This window comes from Sceloporus occidentalis, unplaced genomic scaffold, assembly GCF_023333645.1.
Source record: "Sceloporus occidentalis isolate IW3139 unplaced genomic scaffold, rSceOcc1.0.p SCAF_309, whole genome shotgun sequence".
Classification (NCBI taxonomy): domain Eukaryota; kingdom Metazoa; phylum Chordata; class Lepidosauria; order Squamata; family Phrynosomatidae; genus Sceloporus; species Sceloporus occidentalis.
In genome coordinates, this window is record NW_028317289.1 from 27,739 (window position 1) to 51,624 (window position 23,886).

General features: G+C 43.7%; 1 protein-coding gene across 1 annotated transcript in view; it reads left to right on the plus strand.

Moving 5' to 3' along the window:
• Nucleotides 1-12,094, plus strand: part of LOC149274928 (PIN2/TERF1-interacting telomerase inhibitor 1-like) — a 37,384-nt gene extending 25,290 nt beyond the window's left edge. The window contains exon 7 of the mRNA XM_089505090.1: nt 11,552-12,094. Coding sequence (XP_089361216.1) covers nt 11,552-12,094 — 543 coding nt within the window. The remainder of the gene's footprint in view (nt 1-11,551) is intronic.
• Nucleotides 12,095-23,886: the final 11,792 nt, after the last annotated feature.

A 23,886-nucleotide genomic window follows, 5' to 3' on the forward strand; every position in this document is an offset into this window, starting at 1 on the left:
TTACCTTTCATAACCCAGTGTGCGCTACAGGTTTTACGTTTTTTTTATTTAACACGTTAAAGAGGTCCAAAATATTTTTTGGTGCTAGTAATATTTTAATAGGTCGGTGGGAGCAGCCACTTCGGTCCTGAACCTGCTATCAGGGGTTTTGGGGTCGTATAAATTGTATAAATTTCTTGGGGCACAACAGATGTTCACCCCACCTGGTAATTTTCCAAATATGCTTAGGGCCCTTGAAATATGAACGGGTGGGGGGGGGATCTTTTTAGATATGAAGGAACCCCTAACGGAGTGGCTCGTGCTCAGATATATTACATGCCGTGACCCTGATCCGCATTTGGAAATATGTTTCCTGGCTGTAACCCGCTCCAGAAGAGTTAATGAAGATTCCGCGTGTCCTGTTGGCTTTGTTCTACGTGACCTCGCTGGTTCTGGAACCTGCTTTCCAAACACGGGTCAACATCAGAGACTCCCTTTTTGGGGATATAAATATTCCATTTCTGGTTCCTGACCTCTAACCCCCATTCAGCGCTCGGCTTCTTTGATTTTTGTTTTTTCTCTGAGGATGCAGTTTCTATTTTAAGGCGGCTTTCATTGGTTTCCATAGATGATGATCCAGCTGGGAGCGGGTGTGAAGCCATATTCTAGAATTCACGTCACGATTGGCAGCTGGATCGTTTGCGTCCACAGAAGAATTTGTCGTTGTGAATTTTTTTTATACGTTTAAGCAAAAAGTGCATATATTGGCTGGAGTGTACCTTCAAGAACAAACGATCCAATCAGAGTGCGCAGTACTGCAACACGAGCATTACATTACTGGTACGCCTTCTCTACGCATTAACCAAGACCTAAAGAAACCATCAAGGTGAAGAACAAGCTAGTGTATTCACTAACTCAAAGAGTCTGTAGGAGAGACGTTCATCACACCTGCCTGACTTCACTCACATTATGAAAGGGGCTGACTTGGCCCTGGATAATGTCTTGAACCGTCTCACCGATTTAGCGTTGCATCTCCCTTCATTAACTACACATTGTACAGGGCCAGTTCAACCCTTCGTGCAGGAGAAGCTTACTGGGCCTTTCATAATAGGAGTGAAGTCAGGCAGGTCTGATGATCATCTCTCCTACAGACTCTTGACTTAGTGAATACATTATTGTTCACCTTGATTGTTTCCTCTTGTCATGGTTACTGTGTAGAGATGGTATACTAGTAAAATAACGCTTGTAGTATCGTGCGCTCTGATTGGATTGTTTGGTAAAGTGACACTCTAGCCATCATATGCACTTTAAAGCATGTGACAGGTGAGTGTCGCCTTTCAACGGACATGTTTTTGTTATGGAAGCGCTTTCCTGCCAGCGATCGACTCCTTTGAGCGTTTCTATCTTATAATTTTGCGCTTAAATTCTAAACAATGATTTATTTGGAGGCATAATTACATTTTCAGATCTTGTACTTATAATTCTAGCATTGTAATCATTTGCTATCCTTAGCAGCTGTGAAATGACATTGCTTAAGTTAAGTTTAAAATTAACCTTCAGGTAATTTCCAAATGAAGGGTTTTTTTTTTTTTTCAATTTAAATCCTCTTTAGGTCATAATTAGCATTCATCCAAATGCATAACTTTACATTTATCAGTATCGAATCTCATGTTCTATTTATTTATTTATTTTTATTTTTTTTGAGTAAAGCTTTTTGCAACAAACACGCACACAAGCTGAATTTATAACTCTACATGATTGGTGTCAATAGATTTTTTTTTTTTTCTTTTTAATAGGCCTAGAATGGTTGACGTTGAGGGGTGGAGTATCGCAGCGCTGTGTTTAATATTCTATTCCTTTAACACCCCCCCCCCCAAAAAAAAAAATTATTTTGTTCTTCAAAATCTCGGTTTGGTATCAGAAAAACCAAAGCGGTTTCCTTGCCGAAAGGGTTAAACTGCGCGGGGCCGCCGAAGAGCTATATAGCACATGTTCAGTAGCTGTGAAGCGGGGGGCTTCCTGTTTATGCTGATAGGAAGACTGATTCAGGAAAGCCATCCAGCCAATATCTTGCGATATATACCCATGTGTCCGTGTCCATCCCATTACCTCATTGGGGGAAATGAGGCATGTTAATGTTTTCGCCGTGATTCACCGCTCCGCCGGCGATGCCTCCGCCTCCTCTCGTCAGGTTTGAGTCACTTTGTCGGGTGTGTCGAGCGACACATCTAATCAGCTGTTAGGCCTGCAACTTGGCCAGCTACGAAAACAAGATATGTGTCCCCCTCTTATATAGTCTTGTATTTTTACTTTATATATTTTTATAAAATTTTCGGCGCCATTTTTGATGAAAACTTATAAAACAGGCAGATGGCTTTATATATATATATGTATATTTTTTTTTATATATATATAACATTTTGGCGCCCCCCCCCCTTTATATAGTCCTTGTATTTTTTTTTACTATTTTATTTTCGCCACCATTTGTGATGGGAACATATTAAATCTATGGATGGCTTTTATATAGTCTTGTATTTTTTTTATTATTCCTTTACACGCCATTTGTGATGGGAGTCTATAAAATGGGTGAATGGCTGTGATTTCTCATTTAGTCGGTCGTCCCCAATTTTTTTATTTATTTATTTAGATTGATGCATTAATATCTTTTTTTCTATTTCTCGAGAATAAGTATAACTTAGTATATTTTTCTTATTACTTCAGATGGCTCCATTACCGTTTGAAAAGCGAGACCGATGTGGGCCAGACCTTTATAAGTAAGAATAAGACGTTGAGTCGGTAATGGTTATTACGGCATATGGAGTAGGCTAAGGGGCTAAATAAAAATGTAGGTTTTCACAGAAGAACTGAAGTTTAACACTTTGCATGCCATAACATATTGCAAAGTCTCTAAACATCCAACCCCCCCCCCCCAACATCAACATCTTTGCTTCATTTAGAAAGACTTTATAAACAGAAACTGTAGCAATGTTTTTTGTTTTTTTTTGGTTTTTTTTTATGTATTTTAAATCAAGGCAGAGCCTTTTTAAAAAGCTTTTTTATTGCCAGGTGAATCAAATCATGGTTCCTTAAAGCATCGCGTAGATGTCACGGTATTTTTTTCCGCTGGCCCGGTGTACCTGCACAGGTAGTGTGTACGTGAATAGCGTGTGGGATCGGGGGCTTCTCCGCGCCTCCCCTGTGTCCGTTTTAGGGAGGAAACATTCAAAGGCTGAACTCCTTGAGGTTTTGAGGTTTGCGGCTTCCTAGTTGTGGGTGAAGATTATTTCCTGTGAGTAAAAACCACATGAGACGGTAACCTGCTGACCCCTGACAGAGGAAGAGGATGCACAATGTGTTACCGAGACTCGGATCGTGTGCATGCGCACGTGTGTGTGTGTGTATATATATGTAATGTAACTCACATACAAACCATGAAAATAAGGCTGGAGCGTTAACATTCTGCTTTTAGCTTTAATATTGTGGAAATTATTGCACTAATCAAAACGGATAAATATACAAAATATAATATCTACCCCCCCCCTCAGTCAAACATCTGTTATTTCCCGAGTCGGATGAGTACCTGAATTACTGAAATAAGTGATCGTCGGCTAAAAACTGTATTATGTTTAAACATGCTTAGATACAACTTCAAGTCGGAAGACAATGAAAATATAGTGTATTTATAACTACTGTTCAAAAGGAAATTTCTGGCAGTAACATAATCGCAAAAGGGTTTCTAACCATCAATTAGCCTTTTATACTTAAACTTGGATCAGTGAACACAGGAGTGATGGGAGTGATAAAGGGCCATTGGAATACGGGCGTGATGGGAGTGGGAGTGATAAAGGGCCATTGGAATACGGGCGTGATGGGAGTGATAAAAAGCTGTTGGAGCACAGGAGATTTCTAAGTGACCCCAAACTTTTGAACGTGCGTGCGATATATATATATATATATATATATATATATATATATATATATATATATATATATATATATATATATATATATATATATATATATAATGATATAAATATGTGCTCCTTGCATCGTTCCGATTATCTTCCGCTCCTACTTGGATGTTGGACTCTGGTCAGGCATTTGGTGCGGATGATTTTTCCGAGCCGGACAGTTTAAATTCCGCGTTGTCCCTTTAATCCCTCGGCCCGCTCCGTAATTGAAAGCTCGGGTATAAATCACTTTTCCTTTAACACGGCCCGTTAGAATATTCTAAGCACTTTCCGTCCTCCGCACGCCGCCGGGCCGTCTGTTTCTATTTTCTGCAGATATTTCCGCAGACGCTCGTTCTCCGTGGGGTGATTTTTTTTTTTTAGGGTCCTGCGTTGGGACCACCGTTGCCCGTGTCGGACTTCCCAGCCTCTCGGCCGCAGAGGAGCAGGAAGCGCTGATAAGACCCCCGGCGTGCAGGAATCCATCGGCTTATCAGCCCGGCACACGGGGTCCCAAAGTGCATCCTTTTCCTGAAGAAGGGGACAGGAGACATAAACCAAGTGACACTTCAAACGGAGCCTTAAAGCCGTCGCAGCCTTGCGCTCTGTGGGAGTGTTAGCGGGGCGATGCTGCCCGGCCAGGGGGGTCCCGACTCTCAGCCTCAAGGCGTGAAAAACAATGTGAGAACCGCAAGGTCGCACTGGGGCATTGGGTTAACCCCTACAATGCCAGGTGAATAAAATCCTCTTCCTTTCACATGCCCATTGAACGTCCCCCCTTCATACATACAGAAGTTTAACCCCACGCTGTCTTTAATTCCTTAATCATGTTTACGCGTGCTGGGTGTCTATTCCATATAGCTACTACCCTTTCTGTAAAGTATGTATATATATATTATATATATAATATGCCTGTATTCTGTCATCGGATGAATTTCGAGTCCTCTATATCCCTGGCTCGAAGTTTTAAACGTAGTTTCTTCTTTTCTTTCCGCCGGGCAGAGCTCTGAGGCTTTAGAGGCCGCCGCGGTGTGGCCTCGGGCTGCGGTCTCCAAGTAGTGATTTATTCAGGTGACGGGGCCCCGCAGGTTCAGTAACCAGGTTCAGCGGCCGCTTTGTTGACTCTTTTTAGCCGTTTCCCGTAAACCTCCTCAGGACGTCTCCCAAGCTTGTTGCCGGCGATGTATAGTTACGATACAAACCGTTGCCATGGTAATTGTGTTGCGTTGCCTCTGTTTATTGGGGTTCTTACTCCAGCTCATCAGGAATTATTATTTTGTAGAAAGATACAAGTTTCCCGCATTGATCCAGTCGGAGGGATCGTAAAAGAGCCATAAGGAAAGAATAAAATGACGGATCGGCTGAAGGCGTGTGTATTAACGAAGCGAGTGCCGTTAACGTATCACCAACATTATAGTGTCTGCACTCCTGAAATGGCCTAAAAAGGGGGGGGGGTGGAGAAAAAAATAAATCATAAATTTTATCATAATAAGTATATTATGATTTTGGAGGGAACCCGTAATAATTTGTTCTTTCCTTCTCTGCCCTTGAAATTATTTAACAAAGTACAGGAGGGAAGTTTTTATGCCAAAGAACAAGAGGCCATCATCTAAAACTAGCGGGTCGGAGACGTAGGTGGAAGTTTTACTTCACAGAGAGGGCGGTAGATGAGTGGAACAGCCTCCCAGCAGAAGTGGTAGAGGGTAATACAGTGAGGGGATTAAACATGCATGGGACAGTCATACGGCTCCTAAATCTAAGACCAGACCAACGACTGATTAAGGTTTGATTCTTTACAGCAGGAGAAATGGGGAGAGTAGACGGGGGCCGGATGGGGCCGACCTGACGGCAGACTGTTTTCCTATGTGCTGTAAATGGGTGTTTTCTGATAATATGGATAGTTTGTCGGCGGGGAAAGTGTGTAAGATCTTTGGGTGAGACTTGGAAGCGCGTGGTTTTGCGTTTGCCGGGAGCAGCGGCGTTCCCGGCGACCTCTTTCTGGATGGATCCGTCGGGATGTCCCCTTCGGAAAGTCTCTGGGGCGCCGTCAGGAGTATTTAGCAGGCTGATGCCCGCGGCTCGTGTGTCTGTTTTGTCAGCTGTGTTACCGTAACTGGGGCTGGGAAAACAGGAAAGCCTCATGCCATCGCTGCTCGAGGATGCGACTTCTGAACGGGGGGGGAAGAGGTTAATGACTCCCAAAAGACCCCAAAATGCACACAAGCCTTTGGACCGCTTCCAGAGCGAAGCCCGAGCGCCTCCAAGGAACTCTGCAGGAAAATCTGATACACTGCTGCTAGTTTATTGGGTTGGGAGCGTCGGGGGGGGGGGGGGTCAGTTTTGGGACCGTACCTAATGTTTTAATTGAGATGTTACAGAAGGTCTTGATTGGGAGAGATGGCTTTGGGTGGATGGGGTAGACCTTCCCGATGAAACAAGTCAAATGGCAACTGATTCAAGTGATTTAGAAGAGCGAGTGAGTGCGGCTGCAGTTTAACGTTGATAAATGTAATGCCGTGCAGTGAAGCATCGGGATAAATGAAGGGGGGGGCTGGGTTATATAGCAAGGGGCATTAATAGCAGCAAGAGAGGGGGTTCTGCCCCGTATTCAGACATGTTGACATTCTAGGGGGGGGATTAATGGAGGGCGGATAAAGATTATCAGGAAAGGCTCAGGGATCTGGGCTTGGGGGGGGGGCATTTAAATACATAAAGGGGTTTAACAAACTGCAGGAGGGGAGTTTATTTTAAATGTTGGATCAAGAAACCAGAATCTAAAACTAGAGGGTCCGAGGCTGAGATGGAATGTAAGAAAGTTTGACTTTGCTGAGAGTATGAAAGATGAGTGGAACAGCCTCCCAACAGAGGTGGTAGAAGCAGTTTAAACATGCGTGGGATAGACATACGGCTCCTGAAGAATAATTTTCTCGTGTTCAGGAGGCAAGGAAGAATGGGCCAATAGATACGCCGAATGATTTGTGACGGCCTCTCCTTTGTAACGCTCGTTGGGTTTATGTTAGAGCCGCACCGATTCAGCATTCAAGCTTTGCTTCCCATCGCACCTGTTTAGCCCACCACACTTGTTACCCCCCCCCCCGACCTAAAGCTCACTCGTTAAACGTATACGTTTTTTAAGGTTTTTGCTTGGCATTAATCCTGCGCAGGTCGTTGCGCCGCCGCCCCGTGGAGCTGGTACCGAAAGTGTTCTGCGGACGTGGAGTCACAAGACTCGCTGACCTGGATCTTGACATCACAATGGGATCGTTCATTAAACCCCGACAGGCTTGGATGAAGAATTCGCTCCATTTCTTAAACCTCGCTGACCAGCAACTCATCCTGTATTTTACCTTTCCACAATGTGATGAAGTGCTTTAGCCTGCGCAAGCTCCGGGGCACTGGGTTTTTCCTCCCCAGGAAGCCCAGCTGATAGTTGTTTTTTTTTTTTTTTTAACATAGATAAAGCTGTTCATCGACGCCAGCTGTGGACCGTGGGAGTTATACTTCAGAAGCACTCGTTTAATATATAGAGAGCTATAATATGTGTGTAATATATAAATGTATTCACGGGGTCGCTCTTTCACGTTGACGAACGCTTCACTCTTTTACCGTGGAAGCTGTCGGCTACACTAAGCCGCTAGTTCCCTGCTCCCGATCGCCGCCGGCGGGCAGGGGCCGGATCATCGATTTGGTGTCGCCAGCTGGTCGCCGAGCCGTCGGCGGGTTCTGCCCTCCTGTAGCGAGAGTAAATCTGACAGCCGTGAATGAAGGGCAGGGAATAGAAAGCTTTCTTAATGTACAAAGAGTCACCTAATAAAGGTTATGGTGGGGTACAGGTGATGGAGATGTAAGGGGTAGAAGAGGCATTATCTCGCGTATGGAGCACAATCCTTCACCGTTGTGAGTGGCTGTGTTATTCCAATGCGAGGTTATATAAATACAGGTTATGGGGCGGCCGGTTATGTCCACTTTTCTGACCCCTGTATCCCGTAGAAAGGTAGCAGTCTTGGGGTTAGAAGCAGCCGGTTCTGCTAATTGGACCCTTAAGTTGGTTGCTATTCAATAATTAATAAAACCGTTGCCCAGTTTTGGGTTCTCTAGTTAACCCCCCCCCCCCGGTGTCTTCGCCCGGAGGGCTTCACTAGGGAGGTTATCGGGTTCTGCACAGGTTGAGTTTCTTCTTTTAGTGGTATGGCCCACAGATCTCCGACACCAGGTCCAAATGGAGCATGTGCTGCTAGGGGTCTGTGCTGCTTGCTCGTGCCCTTCAGGTCCAGCGACGTAAATCTGTGAGCCCTCGATGCTTATGCCTTTTCTACCTGTTGGCCCGTGCAGTGATGATGGAATGCAGCTCTCGTTCCTCCACTTTCTGCTCGTGACATCATCCAATTACCGACTGACTGATGCTTTTACGAGCCGTAAGAACGAAACGGCGGCGAGACATCCGTCACTTCTTCGGACAAAGTCACCTCCGTGCCGAGAAACCTTGCTCATATCCTCCGAGCCGTTTTTAGCTTCCTGCATAATGTTAATAATTTAACCAACGATTTAACAAAGGGTTAAACGTTTTTGCGTGCCGGAATAATCAATTCTTCGCATAAGATGTCGGGTGAGCCTACGTGTTCTATTCCGACATCATGAGACTCTAATAACCTGGATATACTTTATGTTCTTTTTCTCTTTTTTCCCTTTTTTTCCTTTTTCCTTTTTTTTTTTTTTTTGTTTTGTTTTGTGAATAGAACGTTTGACGCGTCCATCAAGCCAGCGTTGGAAAGCGTTGCAGGCGAGCGATGCGTCTAATTACCGCCTCCGTTTTAAACCTTTCACTTCTGTCGATGATAAGTGCCTGTAATTTTGGGTTCTAATAAGCATTATGATAAATGTGAAGAATTCCTGCAAGTTTGTACAATCCTAACATGAACCCCCGGTAATACGCGACGATTATCGCTCCGCGCTCGTCACGCCAGTCCTTTTGGCCTTCAGCGAATGAGGTCACTTTTGCCGTTGCGCGTTCTGCCGAAAACGTGTCTGTAATTGATTCCAAAGCCTAAATCCCGTGTTAAGGCGGCCTTGTAGCGTATGGATCGGGATTCTGTGCTTCATATAATAGTCCACAGCAAGTAAATAGTATGGATACGATATATATATATATTATATAACATGGAGTTTATTGCTTTTTATCTCATTTTGTCCCAATAAACTCCCTTTATCTGCAGACCTGGAGCCGCCGGTGCTGTCAGTCATGTGATATTTTGGGTGACTTTCCCGACTCAAACACCGCACTGAGCTGACGCTTTACAGCGATGCTAATGAAGTCCGTCCCTCCATAGACTTTCGTCAGTCAGAGTCCAGCTGGTGATTAAGACTCGGTCATCTTGTTTGAACTACAAAATAGACAGTGCGCACTGTATACGCCTTCCTTTTAGCCATGAATTCTCTTTTGTCAGGGCTAACAAAGAACAGACCTTCTATTCAAACTCAGATTTCTTTGTTTCCATGGTAACGTCCTTTGAACACACTGGTCCTGTTAAGATGTTTTGGGCACTATAACCTTTAACCTCGGCGACCTCTACGTGCCGCGTTTATCCCGATGTTACGGAGCCGGAGCCCTTTGCATAGGGGAAGCGATTCTTATCTCGCCACAAACAGGTTAAAGCGACGAGCGCTGATTGCTGCCGGCGGCTTCCTTTCAGGAATAACATGAGGGTGTCGAGTAATCGCCCGCTGGTTCTGTTGTTAAACTTGTTCCAGCAGCCCAACCGACCCTCGCACCCCACGGAGCAGGTGCAGCGGTGTCTCCGACTCACCTGTACGGGGAGCCTCCTGCCGTTCTCACCTGAATTCAAGGTCCGTCGCATAAATCATTCCTGGGAAACACGTTTCAGGCGTTGGTTACATCGGCCCCATCCGGCCCCCGTCTAGTCGCCCGTTTCTCCTGCTGTAAAGACTCAGACCTTAATCAGTCGCTGGTCTCGTCTTAGATTCAGGCGCCGTATGACTATCCCGCGCACGGGTAACAGACTTTGTCACCTGTGCCGTACTCGTGTGCCGTGGCTGCCACGTCCGTCCTGCGTGTGGATATGAATTTTGTGGGTTCAGTGTAACTTTAGGGCACTGGTTAAAGGGGCTGTTCCACTAAGACAAAGCATTCATTGGAAGCCTTAGCAGATCCGCCATTTTTACCCTAACAGTTCTACAGCATAGAAACCGTGTAACCATTTTATAGATTCTATGGCAACAACCTATCACTGCGTGCTTTTCTGTCACGTGACAATTCAGTGTCCCAGGAAAAAAACTAACATGATGAGAGCATTACTTCTGGGGAGAGTTTGGGGGGATTTTTTTTAAGGATTACTAATAATGTTTGTTATGGGTTGGTTATAAAAGGGTTACCGGCGCCGTTCTTCACGCAAACACCGGACTCCATGCCACCGATTTTAAGCAGATCCTTAAAAAACACCCAAAAAAATCCCAAGTAGCCCTACACGATAACCTTTTTTTGCTTTTATTAACGAAGCAGAATATAGCGGCTCTCGTACGCGAAGTAACGTCCGTTTTCCGGTAACCGCGTCCCGTCTCTAACGCGTTCAGACATTCGGGTCTCCAGATGTGGTTTTGTTTTGTGCTTCGCGATCCGTTGCTAACTCGGCCGGCTTAATCATTAAATAACTTGGGTTAGATCAGCGCCAGGAGGGCCGGTAGCCCATAAAGCTGCCATGGATGTATGAGCAGACGGCAGGGGTGGCAGGGCACCGGGCTGGCACGGGTCCCGACGTGGGGATGATGGATGTTCCCCTAGGAGCTCTCATGGAGCTGAATGGCTTTCTTGGCCTGGCACCGCTCTGTCTCCATGCCCCGCTAGCTCTGTGCCCAGCGGCCCGTGCTTATTAAAATTCTTATCAATATACGAGTTTTGTGCCCGGGGGGGGGGGTCTCATTTCTGGGATCAAACTCCTTTTTAAATGTTTGCTTAAGCCAAAAGAAGAGGGGGGGGGGGGGTAGTGTTTACTCTGAGAATTCACCCCGAGTCATTACTTCATATCAGGAGTCGGTTACAGTAATTAAGCTGTCAAAACCCACATTCAAAACGCGAAAGAAAAATCAGTAAGTGGAGACGGGTGTTGCCGGTACCTGGGACTTGGGAGTGCCGGGCTGATTGGCGAAATCCGCCGTACAGCGCAGGGGGTTTTATTATTTTTAGCAGAGATGTTGATGGGGGTAAAAATACTTTTGTCAATATATATATATTTTTAAAAAAAACTTTTTCAATCAGAAAAGTTTTACTCTTAGTAGACTGTTTAAATCCCACCCTTTTGCCCAAAACGTACTATATACACTCACTGATTTAAAACTCATTTAACTAAAGTAAAAGCCGACATCGAAAAATGTTTCCTTTAAAGAGTAGAAGCTGGAATAATATTTAAAATGGATGGAATTACACTGCTGTCAGTATTATTTTTATGGATTTTTTTTGTATTTTTTTGTTTTTTATGTATTGCTCATTAACAGTTTAATTTTTTATTGTTATTTTGAAATAATTGTGTGTTTTTGTAACGTTTTGCGGATTGAAGATCGTTGCCGTTCTTATAAAACTTCAAAAATATTTTTTTTTTTTATATTTTTAGGAAGAGCATGAAGTTGACTCCAAGGAAATCGAGGAAAATAAAAGCGAGAGTCCCTCGGAGGAGTGCGAGTCGGGAAACACGGTGACGAGTACTCTATCCGTCAGCGAATATTTCGCCAAGCGCATGGCGGAGCTGAAAAGATCGCGGGGACTCAAAACCGACCCGGACCGGGATAACGCAACCAAAGACGCCGTAAGGAAACCCAAAAAGAAGAAGCGCGACAAGCGGGGGGGTGGGGGGCTACTTCCCGAAGAGGGAGAAGTCCCGGAAACCCAAGAAACCAGCGATTCTACCGCAGAATGCGAGAAACCGAGAAAAAAATCCAAGAAGAAAAGGAAAAACAATGAGTTCCAGCCTGAGAACGCGGAACGAGCCGGGGAGGAAGAAGCGCGAGCCCCAGCTGCTGCTGCAAATCAGGGCGAACCGCCCCAAAAAAAGAAAAACAAGAGGAAGAAAAGTAACGAGCGCAGTGAGGACAAAACGCCAGAGACAAGCGCTTACTCCGCGGAGCCCAAGAAGAAGAAAAATAAAAAGGCAGTTTGATTAAAAAAAAACGTTTGTAAATTTTCTCTTTTAACAGCGAGTCTTATTGGCTGATTTTCTTGAGCCTTAAAGTCTTTGGCCGTAGATCTCTCGGCCTGTTTTGCCCCCAACTAACTTTATTGAGAACAAAAACAAATCTTTGTGGTTTTATCGAATTCCATACAGTCTCTTATAGCTTCTATAGGTCCCTAAGATGATCCGGTAGCCGATGTCTCCCCAGAAGAATTCCGGCTATGAGACGTGAAACGCGCTGCCAACATTCTGTACCCTGGTCCCACGGTTCATTACACGCAAGTGACGTGTGCTCTGTGCCGGGGTCTGTATGGAATTACATCGTCATGGTAACTGTCTGGCTGAAATGATGTTACCCAAAAATAAAAATGTTTCTTTTGTTTAAATAATAAAATGGTGTAATTAAAGGATTATGTCTGCGTGTGCCAGGGCTTGGGCTGGAGGCTCGTTCTGTTTCTTGGCCGGCGGTCCGTGCCGCTGGGAAGGTACGTGCAGCATGGGTGCCGGCGGCGGCGAGCATCCGCTGATATTTGGCACCGCCATTGTTTGTGTGTTTACCGAGCTGTTCGTCGTACAAAGAAAACGCGACGTTCTAAGGTATCGGAGCGAAAATGTTATCGGGATCCGAAATCTGGAAGAGACGCCCTTGGAACGATTCCAGGTTTTTTGTTTTTATTTCACACTTTTTTTTCTTCTTCTTCTAACCGGGTGTCTGTCGGTTTATAAGAAGATCCGGTCGAGCGATCCAGACGTCCTTCCCGTTAATACACTTTTATGCCTCGGAATCCTGGCCGTACTCTTGATCTGGTTTCTTACCCCCCCCCACCTCCCTTCCCTTGGACGATATGCCCCCCGCCATAAGCGTTCCGCTCGGGGCTGTGCATGCGCGTTTGGAAGTCAGTCAGAAAATTCCCTCGGCTGTTATGGAGGTATTAGGGCATTTTGGCTTGGAATGTATCCGCCAGCACGCGCCCGGCCTCTTCCGGTAACGCTGTTTGTCCGTTGGGTTGAAAAGTTACCGTTACTGAGGTCTGAGAAACATTACCCAAAATAATGCACAGCGTACCCAACGTCAACGCACACGATGGGGTCCCGCGTGTATGGAAATGTATTTTAAGGGAAGCACCGCCTTTTCTATGTAACGCACGGATCCGATCGTTTACACCAATAAACAAACTGTCGGGCCGGCGTCCTGCTGTTCTGCGAATGTCCTAAAGTATACAGGAGCTGCTGACACCCCGTAGGTTTCTTCCGGTTATTTAACGTGTCCAGGTTTCAAGAGACGGCTCAAACACCACACTGAGCTAACGCTTTATGGCTATTCTAATGAAGTCCTTTCCTCCATAGACTTTAATTAGTCAGAGAGTCCGGCTGGGTGATTACGACTGAGGCATTCTATTGTTCCCCACAGGCAGTATGATAAGGAGTCGGGGGGTTTAGTAGATCGGGGATCGGATAACAGAGCGAGAATCATAAAAATGGCTGATATATATTATATTATTATATTATGGGGGGAAAAACTGCTACTGGGGTAAAAAGGAAAATGCAATATTTTTGAAAATATGTTTTTATTCTGGTACTAGAAGAAGAATTTTTTTTTTTTTAAAGATGCCATTTTGAGGTTTCTGTCCCCGATTACCATTTTATCCTGAGAAATATCACCTGAAGCGCAATTATATTTCACCAGTATTAGAATTTATTCTTCAAATAAAAGATTGTGTAAAAGCTTCGCTGACTGATCTATATTTTGGAATTCTGCCCTTGAAACAAAAAAAAAAAGTCGGTGATCCCGAGCGTCATAAATGACATTTAATCATTTAAGTGTCCGGATTTTATTTCAAATATCCAGTCGCTTTTACCCAAAAATGATGAATAACATGGTTTGTTTCTATTACTTTAAATGCAAGAAATATAACTAAAAACAATGGGCCCCCCAAACTCCTGATATATATATATATATACATATTACACATGCACACACACACTGTAACATACTTAGAGTAACAAACTAACTTACATACACATTCATGCGCACACACTGTAACATACTTAGAGTAACACACTAACTTACATACACATTCATGCGCACACACTGTAACATACTTACACCCATGGTAACAAACATAAGCACACAGTAACATACACTAACACATACACACTAAGATACTTAATACAAATTCAAACACACACACACACACACACACACACACACACACACACACACACACACACACACACACACACACACACACACACACACACACACACACACACACACACACACACACACACACACACACACACGTAAACGTACCTGAACACATACTGTCCTCTCCCCACCCAGGGATCGCCTTTCTGCTGTCTTGCGGTCCTCGCATGCACCCCATGTGTGAGGGCCGGGAAATGACATCACGTCCGCGTGGGTACCAAGGGAGTGCAGCCCCCCCGGCACGGCGATATTCATGCCCTGGGTAGGGAGGGGGTTGGCAGGGCTGGCATAAGGGCATCCATTACACTAACGGACTCCCCCATCCGCATGCGGGTAATGTGATCCTGTTCAATGGGAGAAGGAATTGGAGGAGAGGGGCAGCGGCAGGGCTGCAGTTTCAGCGTCAGGTAAGCGCGTGTGTGTTATTGTTCTGAAGAGCGCGTATTAACGGACTCGCGGAGTGTTTGGGTTGCTCGCAGCGTTCTGTGATATGCGTTCTTCTATAGTAAGGGAGACCGAAAACCATAAAAACGAGTCCAATTTGTATGAATTTAACCAAAACCAAAGCGCAGAGCCCTCGCCGATGCTTAGCGTGTGGCCCTGGATGGGTATAAAGTCTTATTCTCTTTTGAATGTTGAAGGGTTAACGCGTTTCCCTCCCAGCGACCTTTCCATCAAACCGGCGACACAACAGGTTTGCATCTCGCCGGAGCGCAGGAACGTAATTCCCTCATCACGCCCCGGATTACACGCGTGTTTGTTTAGGCAGAAGTCTATATATTTGTTTTCTGTTCATTTAAATCCAGTATTTGCGAAGGAAATCCATGGGAATCGGTCCGAGGCTGCGCTACCTGCGATCCACAGAGGGGTCTCTGCGATGCTCTGCCGTCCAGCGTGGCCCCTCGCGTTCTGTGGTCTGAAGCAGCTTGGATTCAGTGACCGCGGGATTTATTAATCATCTCCGTGTTTTTATACTTCAGTAAAGAGAATGCGTGTGGAAGCCGGCGCGTGGGGTGATATTGATCTGGTGTTAGCGTGTACAGCTATGTGCGTGTGTATCGAGTGAAAGTGAGATGGAATAAGGGGCTCTGAGTAGGGGAACGGAATAACCCCAGAGAATAAAGACAGTACTATAATAAAATATCCTATACCAAGGGTATTCACTAAACTGAGAGCTCGCGGGTGAGAATTCCTCCCGGCTTCGCTCTGCATACTGAAGGGCCGGCCCTGGCAGGAGCCGTAGGTTTAAGACCAGAGGTAAAGGATAAACCCGTCTTGAGTAAGCGATTCTACGAGAGCGCGAGGCGTTACATCATCGGATCCGTCTGCATCGCTAGGGAAGGAATAATCTGACCGGCCGCAGCCGCTAAACTCATCGTAACGAGCAAGCGAGTGTCAAGACCCCCAATTCATTTTTATTTGTACGTCTAGTCTGCCCGTTCCTCCTGCTGTAACGACTCAAACCTTAATCAGTCGCTGGTCTCGTCTTAGATTCAGGAGCCGGATGTCTGTCCCATGCATGTTTAATATCCTCACTGTATTACCCTCTACCACTTCTGCTGGGAGGCTGTTCCCCTAAGTAAAGTAAATCCTCATTCTGTGAGTACGCGTAAGGACAGAGAACATGCTTTAATTGTTATTGGGAAATCTGAAAACGCTTTCGCGTTGCGAGGAGGGAATTGGTTAACATTAATATTGTGTAAGAGGTCCGCGTGCTGCGGGTGTCGGGACGGCCCAAACGTTTATATTATCGCTTCCATGTTATATCGCTGTTATAATCGAGCCGGCGCTGGAACGTGACTGACAACCTCTGGAACTTGGGCTGATGGCTGAGCGTCATGGGAGTCGTGCAGAACGATCCGGTTCTAACCCACAGACCTCCCACAAAGTAACCATTTAGTGACCCCCTTTCCACAGTGTCTGTGTCTATCTCACCCCAGACAGCAGCTGAGGTGTAGAGATGTTCCCGGCCCCGGGGGCCAAACGTCTGCGTTGTTAAATTGTCAAATTTTTTAAAGAAAAATAAAAATGTGTGTTTCGTGTCACAGGAGACGCCGGCTGCGCTGCGGAATTACTTTGCTTTTAGAGTTTCAGAAAGGAAAAGGCTTGGTGTTAATTAATAAATTGACGAGTTCACGAAATATTGTGGCCCCCGAGGACCCAACATCAGTTCTATAGGTTTCATAGAGTCTCCTGAAAGTTCTCCACCTCTTCTCATGTAATCGAGCCCAGGGTGAATTTTGGAGGCCGCGGCACATTATTATTATTATTATTATTTATTGATTTATATAGCACCATCACTGCCACCCAGCAGAAGTGGTAGAGGGTAATACAGTGAGGGTATTAAACATGCATGGGACAGACATACGACTCCTGAATGTAAGACGAGACCGACGACTGATTAAGGTTTGAGTCTTTACAGCAGGAGAAACGGAGACTAGACGGGGGCCGGATGGGGCCGATCTGCCGGCAGAGTCTGTGCTTCGCTGTGATTATGTTATATTTTTTATATTATTGTTCGCTCGCTCGGAGAGCTTCCTGCCTATTGTTTGCTTAGTTTACAGACGTGTAAATATTTTATAACTGGTGTAGGACTCAGGAGGCTTCTATAGGGAAAGAGTGGAGGAATCAGAACGGTTCCAATTTTTTGGTGCGTTTCATAATACCCCCACAGCCGGGGTATTTACCTTTGCCCAGGGTCAGCAGCCCTAACCTCCCCCTCCACGGCTTCCATCTTTACTACAGGGAGATGACATCGTAACCGGCCCCTTGAGCAGCAGGAACACTCGTCGTCGCTACACGTGGGAACTTTCTGGCTTCGGCTACTGGGAGCCCACCCATGAGGGACACAGGTAGGAGGTCTCACTGATGTCAGTGGGCGGTCCTGCTGATGTCAGTGGGCGGTCCTGCTGATGTCAGTGGGCGGTCTCACTGACATCGTGGAACACATGCAATTGTTGGAGGGGAATTAAGCTGTTTATTAAGCTGTTCTTCTAGAGAATGGAGTCAGTTCCGGGTCACATGACTCGCGTTTGCTTATCATAACTCATCCTCATAAATAAGAGGCGTTTCGCTGAGCCGCAGGTTTACCTTCCAAATAAATTCTTTACCAGCCCTAAGGCGTCCGGCCCCTGCGCGGCTCGCGGCCAGCAGGGGACTGAAGGATAAATTCCAAGCCAATCGTTTGGGTGGGAGATACCTAAATTACAAAGGGGGTGTGGTTAGAGACGTGGCAGGGGTGGGGCTTAATAAAGACTTTTTATGTGACGTGCTCTTTTCCTGGGGGGGCAAAGATGAGGCTAGAGGCCCAATAATATAGTGACCCCAACATATGAAGATAATGGTGGCAAAAGTGACAATGCTCCATATGTACAATATAAAAAAATAGCGTAAAGGAGCACAGAAAGGACACCGTCAGGGTGTACATGCAGCCTAGACAGCCTGGTGGCTATACATGAAAATGCGGGTAAAACACACAGAAAAGGTGTAAAAAATCTTTAAATCAGAGCAATAAAAGAGCCCCCCCCCCCCCCCCCCCCCCCCCCGGCAGCCGCCGTTATTAACCTGACTACGTAGCCCAGTTACGATACGTTTCCAAAATGTAGCAAGTCCGGCTTCTTAAGCAAACGTGAAGGATCTTGGCTCGTCGGGCTGCAGAATGTTTTCTAAGGTGAGATAAAACCCGTGTGAAAAAATTCTGAGCTCCTTTGGCTGCCTTAAAAGTTGAGCAAAATCTTTGCGGCTGAAATAATAGGATTAAGACAGAGCGAGCAGTAATTACACGGCACACGCTGCGCTGCAGAGCTCCAGTCACTCCATTCCTTGGCTGCCTCTCCTTCACCTGTCTTCAAGAATGTACCTGCGAACAGGTCTGACCTGTCCTCCTTAATGTCACGAATCGCGATGAGAATGTCACTTATCATCAAGACTTTCACGCAGAATCCTGGCTCGGGTCTCGGCGTTCTCACGGAGGCGGCGAGTTCCTTGTGGGTTCTGAGAATGGGCGGATTGGGCTGCGCGAAATGCGTCAGGGTCCAGAATGACTGACGCATTCCTCAGCGCCACCGACGGGCGCATTCTCAATAGGGGAGAAACACATACTGGGGCGTAGTACTTTCTAGGGGACCATAAAGCTGTCCTGTAACTAAGACCAGACCGACGACTAAGGTTTGAGTCTTTACAGCATGAGAAACGGGAGACTAGACGGGGGGGCCGGATGGGGCCGATGGCGTACGTTGTCCGAAGCTAGAAATACCTCTTTTGCTCTGCTGCCCCCCTGTAAAGCTCTCCCTGGCTGGTGGCCAAACTGAACCATGGACGGAATTATACAAAAGTAGATGCATGACTTAAATATTTCAGAAATCGTATAGAATGCAGTTATTTGCTACATTTATTTGGCATGATATTATATATTTTTGCAAACTCGGCCGCAGTGACCTCATCAGACTTAAAGTGTCGGAGCCACCTGACCATCACCAGGAAGGCTCTGGTTGTCCATGATCTAAACTTATTTGATTATTGAAATTATGTTGAATAATTATAAATTATATGTGCATAAAATCTGTGGTTTATGGAGCTTGCACCACACGCTGTCAAATTAAACGCCTTCGTAATTATACGTTTCATATAGATAATACTTTCTGCTCACCTCCTGTCCTACAGCCGGCGGAATTAGCACTCGTGTCAAACGCAAAGAACTTTCCGTTCAGAAAAAAGGAATTTTTACTTAAAGCAGCAAAAGGGTTCTTTACAGTAAGAGCAGTAAACATGTGGAATCCGCTCCCCGCAGAGGCTGCGATATCAGATCCAATAGATGCCTTTAAATATAGGTGAGAGAGTATATAATATATAATATGAGGAATATACAGGGATATAACGGGTTATAAGGACGGGATTAGTTATACAGCCGGAGAGTATATAATATATAATATGAGGAATATACAGGGATATAACGGGTTATAAGGACGGGATTAGTTATACGGTCGGAGAGTATATAATATATAATATGAGGAATATACAGGATATAACAGGTTATAAGGACGGGATTAGTTATACGGGGGGGAGAGTATATAATATATAATATGAGGAATATACAGGATATAACGGGTTATAAGGACGGGATTAGTTATACGGCCGGAGAGTATATAATATATAATATGAGGAGTATACAGGATATAACGGGTTATAAGGACGGGATTAGTTATACGGCCGGAGAGTATATAATATATAATATGAGAAATATACAGGATATAACGGGTTATAAGGACGGGATTAGTTATACGGTCGGAGAGTATATAATATATAATATGAGGAATATACAGGATATAACGGGTTATAAGGACGGGATTAGTTATACGGCCGGAGAGTATATAATATATAATATGAGGAATATACAGGATATAACTGGTTATAAGGACGGGATTAGTTATACGGCCGGAGAGTATATAATATATAATATGAGGAATATACAGGGATATAACGGGTTATAAGGACGGGATTAGTTAGACAGTTAGACCTATTTTCTATTAGAAATTAAATTAATGGGGAGGAATAATCATGTAGATCCCGGGAACAGCACTTTGCCCACAAGGTGGATTCCCAATATACACAGCATACATTTTTAATATTAATATTAATATTATCGAAAGACTGATAAAATGAGCTGCTTTTTTAGAAGAATGTATGAAAATGGTGACTTCAGCTGCTGAAAATTGGAATAAACTGTTGCCCGCAAAAAATAAAAAAAAAATCATTTTTTAGCCAATAAAGCAAAATGCCATAGAATATTTAAATTAGAATTTTATAAATGGGCGCTAAATACGCCGCAGGCTAAAAGCAGGGCCAGGTATTACGTGACTCGTGAATTATTAAATAAATCTCGAATATATGTAGATTTTTTTTTTGTATATAAATTTACAGTAAATGTATCTGAAACCCTGGCTGAGAGTGGTGAGAATTACCTGCCGCATTTAGAACAGATATTGTGTAATTGGCCAGTGAATGTTTGTGGGTGACTTCATATTCTGCAATGAGGAAAGAGAGCGAAGTCTGAGGCAATGCTGCTGGTAAGCAGATCGTTAATCGTGTGGTTTACATAACTGCCATTGCAAAGGATCAAGGAATGTCACGTAAGCCGAACAATTAAAGCTGCCGTTCTACTGAGACTAAAACATAAACTGCCAACAAATGAACCTTAGCAGATCGGTCACTTTATTATTTCTGCATGGCAATGACCTTTGTCACAATTAAATGCTCCTGGTGAAAAATGACAAAATTTTACATAATTCAAAATAATATTTGTGGAAATTTTTTCTGCTTCAGCATAAACCCCAGTGCTGTATACAGTAATATAACCCCCCAGCGCTGTATACAGTAATATAACCCCCCAGCGCTGTATACAGTAATATAACCCCCCAGCGCTGTATACAGTAATATAACCCCCAGCGCTGTATACAGTAATATAACCCCCCAGCGCTGTATACAGTAATATAACCCCCCAGCGCTGTATACAGTAATATAACCCCTAGCGCTGTATACAGTAATATAACCCCCCAGCGCTGTATACAGTAATATAACCCCCCAGCGCTGTATACAGTAATATAACCCCCCAGCGCTGTATACAGTAATATAACCCCCAGCGCTGTATACAGTAATATAACCCCCCAGCGCTGTATACAGTAATATAACCCCCCAGCGCTGTATACAGTAATATAACCCCTAGCGCTGTATACAGTAATATAACCCCCCAGCGCTGTATACAGTAATATAACCCCCCCAGCGCTGTATACAGTAATATAACCCCCCAGCGCTGTATACAGTAATATAACCCCCAGCGCTGTATACAGTAATATAACCCCCAGTGCTGTATACAGTAATAATCCCCAGAGCTGTATACAGTAATATAACCCCCCAGCGCTGTATACAGTAAAATAACCCCCAGTGCTGTATACAGTAATAATCCCCAGAGCTGTATACAGTAATATAACCCCCCAGCACTGTATACAGTAATATAACCCCCCAAGCGCTGTATACAGTAATATAACCCCCGGAGCTCTGTATACAGTAATATAACCCCCCAGCACTGTATACGGTAATATAACCCCCCAAGCGCTGTATACAGTAATATAACCCCCGCGAGCGCTGTATACAGTAATATAACCCCCCAGCACTGTATACAGTAATATAACCCCCCAGCGCTGTATACAGTAATATAACCCCCCCCCCGCGCTGTATACAGTAATATAACCCCCCCAGCGCTGTATAAAGTAATAACCTGGTTTTATCTCATCTTGCCCCAATAAACTCCCTTTATCTGCAGACCTGGAGCTGCCGTTGCTGTCAGTCATGTGATATTTTGGGTGACTTTCCCGGCTCAAACACCACACTGAGCTGATGCTTTGTGGCAATGCTAATGAAGTCCGTTCCTCCATAGACTTTCATTAGTCAGATGGTCAGGCTGGGTGATTAAGATCCATTCTGTTGTTTCCCACAGGCAGTATAATAAGGAGTCGGGGTGTTTAGTAGAATGGAGGATAACAGAGGAGAATACTAATGGCTGATATGTAGCTGCCTGAAAAAATGATATCCTGAGGCAGAAACTTGATGTATTTTAAAAAAAGAAAACAGCAAAATACTTTTGAATGCATATTTTTATCTCATACAATGAAAAAAAAAAACTTTGGTGGAAGCTACACTGTAAACAAATCATAAACCACCACTTGAGGCTTTGGATGATGCGAAGTCCTGCTGACCTCTTAATGATTATAAAATAGTAATATAAAAGCATTTCTTAATGCGTTACTGGAATGCATGTATCGTGCCACCGGCTTTATAGTCAAATTAGATTAATTAAATGTTGCACGAAGCAGATCAGTTGCCGATCATTTCATGAATATCACGCATAGGAGCCGCACAGGGTGATTGTAGGCCTTTATTGCTCTTAGAATTACTGCCTGGGTGCAGCATCACCCGATTAATATGTAATTAGAGGTAACAATGAGAAACGGGTTATTATGTGGCAAGTAGAAGGGATTATAGATCCGTGGCATTAGTCACCTATGTTTGTCGTGGGATCAATAATGATCAGATGGCGAATATTGGGTTAAATTTATTATTATTATTATTTTATTATTATTATACTTTATTTATAAAGCGCTGATAGGTTCCGCAGCGCTGTACAAAGAAGAAAATGATACAGGTACAATACAAGTACAATACAGCAATTGACATACAGATACAAGAGTAATGAAGGGCCCTGTTCCCGCAGGAGCTTACAATCTACTGTACTCTCCTTGATACAAGTCTTATATTTACCCCAAACCAGAGTGCAGCAAGTAACTGCACCTTTATCAGACTTACAGTACTGGAGTCAATAATTATAATAATACCAAATAGGTCTAAATTTTAGAATGCAGATTGTAATATTATTATGTTTTTGTATATACGGCGCCATCATATTCTGTAGCGCTGTACAAACAGGTAAACAGGACATAACAAGTAGCCCATCACACAACAATCTGGACTTACAGAAATTTAAGATTTGGAAATGCTAAATATATCTAATATGCTTCTATGTGCATTTATTGAAAGACAGACAAACAGACAGGTAGACAGACAGACACACACACAAACAGACAGGTAGACAGACAGACAGACAGACAAGTAGACAGACAGACAGACAGACATATAGATAGATAGATAGATAGATAGATAGATAGATAGATAGATAGAGAGAGAGATAGATAAATAGATAGATAGATAGAGAGATACATACATACATATAGATAGACATACAGATATATAGATAGATAGATTGTATTTGATTCCAAACAAGAAAAAATCTGTATAAATTACAGTGTGTAGGCTGAACGAATCAAATAACAGAATAATTACCCATTTGGCTCTCCTATCCTGTTCTCCTTAATTACCACCAAAATTATTTTAATTATGTATATTATCTAATACTAATACCTAACTTCGCAAACATGATGAGACATATGTTCACCAACCATTACTTTAATGCTGCTTAATGGCAGAAATTAGCAGCTTACCTACACCCTTATTCACTAAGGTTAGTGAAAAAAATCCACTCTGGTATTCATTTTGATTGACAGGCCACTTAACCCTTTCTGGGCTGCTGGGTGGAGTTTTCCAATTAAAATGGTTAAAACTGTACGGATTCGATTGTGTAAAAAATAAATAAATAATAATAATAATAAATACAAAGTAGATACACACACACATAAACATATATATTATAATTATTAGATTTTTATATAAAGATAGTAGGTAAAATAATAAGTATTTCTGCCCTAGAAATGAGGCATAGAATAGAAATTCAGGTGATTTTGTGATTATTTCGTTTGAGTGGGGTAAATATAAATTGACCGTTCATATAATCACATCTTTTCTCTTTTTCAGGAATGTTTAGCTGTGTATCCATTATATATATATATATATATATATATATATATATATATATATATATATACATCCTTTTCCCTTTGTTGGTTTCACAAAATAATATGGTATAAACTAAATTTGTAAAGGTGAATAAACTGAAATGATATAA